At 43.8% G+C, this 3,761-nt stretch overlaps 1 protein-coding gene across 1 annotated transcript; it reads right to left on the bottom strand.

Annotated features, from left to right (window-relative positions):
- Window positions 1-2,141: 2,141 nt before the first annotated feature.
- LOC137646343 (uncharacterized) lies at window positions 2,142-3,365 on the bottom strand. The gene is made up of 2 exons (XM_068379449.1): window positions 2,938-3,365; window positions 2,142-2,235 (listed from the first exon to the last, which is right to left on the bottom strand). Exons 1-2 carry the CDS (start codon window positions 3,363-3,365, stop codon window positions 2,142-2,144), a joined length of 522 nt encoding a protein of 173 aa, XP_068235550.1.
- Window positions 3,366-3,761: the final 396 nt, after the last annotated feature.

The raw sequence follows: 3,761 nt of genomic DNA, 5'->3' as shown, positions 1-3,761 counted from the left end.
ACACCTGCAACCGGAATTATATATGCCACCCTATTATCCTGTACATATATATACATATATATATATATATATATATATATATATATATATATATATATATATATATATATATATATATATATATATATATATATATATATATATATATATATATATATATATATATATCATCATCATCATCATCATCATCATCATTTTCTTTTATGCCTATTGATGCAAAGGGCCTCGGTTGGATTTTTTGAGTCATCTCCATCTTGAGTTTTAATTCAATACTTTTCATTTCATCATATCTTACTTCATGTGTCCTAATCCTAAGCCATGTAGGCTTTGGTTTTCCAACTATTGGTGTACCTTTTGTTGCCCTGCTGAACGTTTCGTGAACTAATCTCTCTTGGGAATTACGAAGAGCATGCCCAAACCATCTCCGTGCTAAGCGGTATATCTTAGTCATCAATGTTTGCCAATGGTTATACGCATATAAGCGGATGAACTACTTGTTTTAATAATGAGAGTTTGGGGTGTGGATGAAATAACCCTCTAAATCTTGTGGAAGTCACTGGCAGCAGGGTGACGTATTTAGTATAAGGCGTTGTGTAGAACACCGCACCACCAATGCAGCTACGTTCTGAATATCGGTGTTTTACTAAGGGTGAAGTCAAACAGTCTTCCTCTGTGGTGTTCATATATTCCATCAAAGAAGCAAGGTTTGACGCTGCAAACAAAAGTAGCGATAAATATACAAAAAAATAATGTAAATATTCTTGTAAAACAATATGTATACTGTAAATATCATGTAAATACAAAATAATGTAAATGATGTAAAATACAATACAGTAATTCCACAGGTAAGATTCACTTAACATAAAAAATAAACTTACATTTTCCAGACGCCGATTCTAATACTAAAATTCCCAGATAACCACTGGTAGAAGTTGCTGTACCACCAGAAGCATTCAGCCTCCTTGCTAACAGCAACACTGGTCACTTAATACTATGGTGAGTACACTGGGCAGCTCAGCACATCACAAATACTGCCAAACCACAGCATACAGAAATTCCATGTGCTTTCCAGAGCCTGCCCACGCTGAACTAACAAAGGCGGTAAGGCGGGCATAAATCGCGGCCTTTTTCGCAGATGCCAACAATAACAATACAATATTTTTCAGTACCAACTCAATACTTCTTTTTCATATAAAAAATTAAACAAACAATGTATGCAGTTTTCCATTCAATAGGAATATTCAATTCAAAATAGTGCACATAAGTATATAATTAAATACAAAACAAACATCAGGCAATCCCGACGCTCGCTTATCCACTCATCCTTATCATCAACAAAGAAAACGTGTAGCGCCAACTTAACTAAAAACGTAAAACGCTGCGGCATATCCTACACCGCCCCCTATTTTGTAGTATACAAAATACACCGCAAATATGCCACATACACAGCACGCCATATGAGCAGCGCACGGCGTTCACTCTTTTTCCAATTGCACTCCACTGTCATCACACTCCGTTTCAAGGAGAAGGCTCATTTTCTTCACTGGACGTAAGTACAATCCACACTCGGTCTTAATCTTGGCTTGTCTAACTCGGTTGTCAGAGTCTCGAGTCACTTCCAAGACTCGTCCCATAGGCCAAGAGCCTCTGGGGAGATGTTAGTCGGTAGTTAGCACGATGTCGCCAACTTGGATGTCTCGCCGTTGGACGGTCCACTTCTGCCTTTCTTGCAGCAATGGAAGGTACTCCCTCAGCCATCGCTTCCAGAATAGGTTGGTAAGATATTGCGCTTGACGCCAGCGGCACCTAACATACAAGTCCTTCTGGTCAGTCTTCGTTACTGGGAGCACTGCACTCTTCAGAGTCAACAGCATACTAGGCGTCAGCGGCAGTGGACAGTCTGGGTCGTCGTTTACCCTGGTTAGGGGTCTTCCATTCACCAAAGACTCGGCTTTGCAGAACAGAGTCGATATTGTGTCGTCAGTGGTGACCTGCTGCAGGCAGGTTGCACTGAAAGCTCTTCTCCCTAAGCGTATGAGGCGTTCCCAGACTCCTCTGAAGTGTGACGCATGTGGCGGGTTGAAACGCCACTCGATTCCCTTAGCTGCTAGGGTTTGGGCAATTTCCTCTTCCTTGAAGTCTTAAAGAGCTTCCTTCAGCTCTCGGTCATCTGCGACGAAGTTGGTACCGTTGTCTGACCATATTCTCTTGACAGCTCCTCGCCTGGCCGTAAATCTTCTCACAGCATTCACAAAGGAGTCTTGATCCATCGAGCTGAGAACCTCCAGATGAATATCTCGCACTGTCAGGCAGGTAAAAATGGCTCCCCAGCACTTCACTGTAGAGCGCCCTTGCTTCACAAAGAAGGGACCGAAACAGTATGCCCCTGCATTGGTGAAGGGAGGATCCCCCGGACAGATCCGGTCAGAGGGCAAGTCGGCCATCACTTGATTCACTGGCCGACTACTAAGTCTTTTACAGATGACACAGTCACGTATCACTGATCTAACTACTGAATTTCCATGAACGATCGAGTAGTTTTTTCTTAGTTCAGCCAGAAGATGCTTCTGCCCACAATGGCTTTTTGTTTCATGGGTCCATCGCACCATCTTCCTCACAACTGGTGACTTGGATGGAAGAATGATGGGGTGTTTGCAGCTATCACTGATGGTGGCTTCACAGAGTCTTCCACCAACCTTCAACAAGCCTTCTTATAGAAATGGTCGCAACTTGCAAATCTCGCTGGATTTCTTCACCTTGGAATCCTTCTTGGAGAGTGATTTGATCTCACTCCCATACTCTTGAGCTTGAATCTTCTTCCTTATTATGGTTGTTGAACAATTCATCTCGTTTGCAGATAACACTTCTGATCCACTCCTGGTTCCTAATCGCCTCAGTCGAGCGATGATTCGCACTATCTTGGTCCATGAAGAGAACTTGGCAGCAATCTTCTCCACTAAGATTGGTTCCGGCACCACCATGCTGAAGATGGGTGCAGATTGCTTAACTTCTGGAACTCCATCTAGTTCTGCTAGCTTAACATCGTTAGGAAGAGCTGGCCAACTGTCCTGCTCTTGACACAGGAACTCTGGTCCTGTCAGCCACAGCAATGACTCCAGCAAGCTGTCCACATCAAGGCCCCGAGAGGCCAGGTCTGCAGGGTTCACAGAGGTTTTCGCATACCTCCAAGCGGTGATGTCACTTAGGTCGCGGATGAGGTTCACACGGTTGTTCACAAACGTGTGGTATCTTGCAGACAGGTTACGGATGTACTTCAGGACAGACGTGCTGTCGGTGCAGAACACATAGTCACACAACTCCAAATCAAGTTCTGACCTGATCTTGCAATCAAGTTGAGCTTCCATAGCAGCAGCAGTCAATTCCAATCGTGGAATACTCGGTCTCTTGAGGGGAGCTACACGAGCTCGACCCATAACCAGTGTACTGTTCACTTGGTTATTCTTGCTTACCGTGCACAGATATGTGGCCACACCATATCCTGCCTGGCTTGCGTCCGCAAAATGGTGAAGTTGGTACGATGATACCTCCCCAAAGTCTGGAGGCACCAGGCTTCTTCTGATCTTGAGGTCTCCTAGACACTGAAGCATGGAAGTCCATCTGCTCCAGCGATTGGCTTCGTCGTTGTTCATTTCTTATTCCCAGGGTAAGTTGCAATGACACAGGTCTTGTAGTAACATCTTCCCTTTCAGGGTGAAAGGTGCAACAAAACCAAGTGGATCATACAAGGAAGCTACTACAGA

Source organism: Palaemon carinicauda, chromosome 9, assembly GCF_036898095.1.
Source record: "Palaemon carinicauda isolate YSFRI2023 chromosome 9, ASM3689809v2, whole genome shotgun sequence".
NCBI lineage: Eukaryota > Metazoa > Arthropoda > Malacostraca > Decapoda > Palaemonidae > Palaemon > Palaemon carinicauda.
This window is presented reverse-complemented; position numbering and strand designations above follow the sequence as displayed.

What these genes read in the sequence shown, in the direction of transcription:
- LOC137646343 (XM_068379449.1), bottom strand. Translation starts at nt 3,365, where the DNA reads ATGGAAGCTCAACTTGATTGCAAGATCAGGTCAGAACTTGATTTGGAG. An exon ending in GTGGAGAAGATTGCTGCCAA is followed by an intron (nt 2,236 to 2,937) that starts GTTCTCTTCATG and finishes TGCTGTGAGAAG; the next exon opens with ATTTACGGCCAGGCGAGGAG.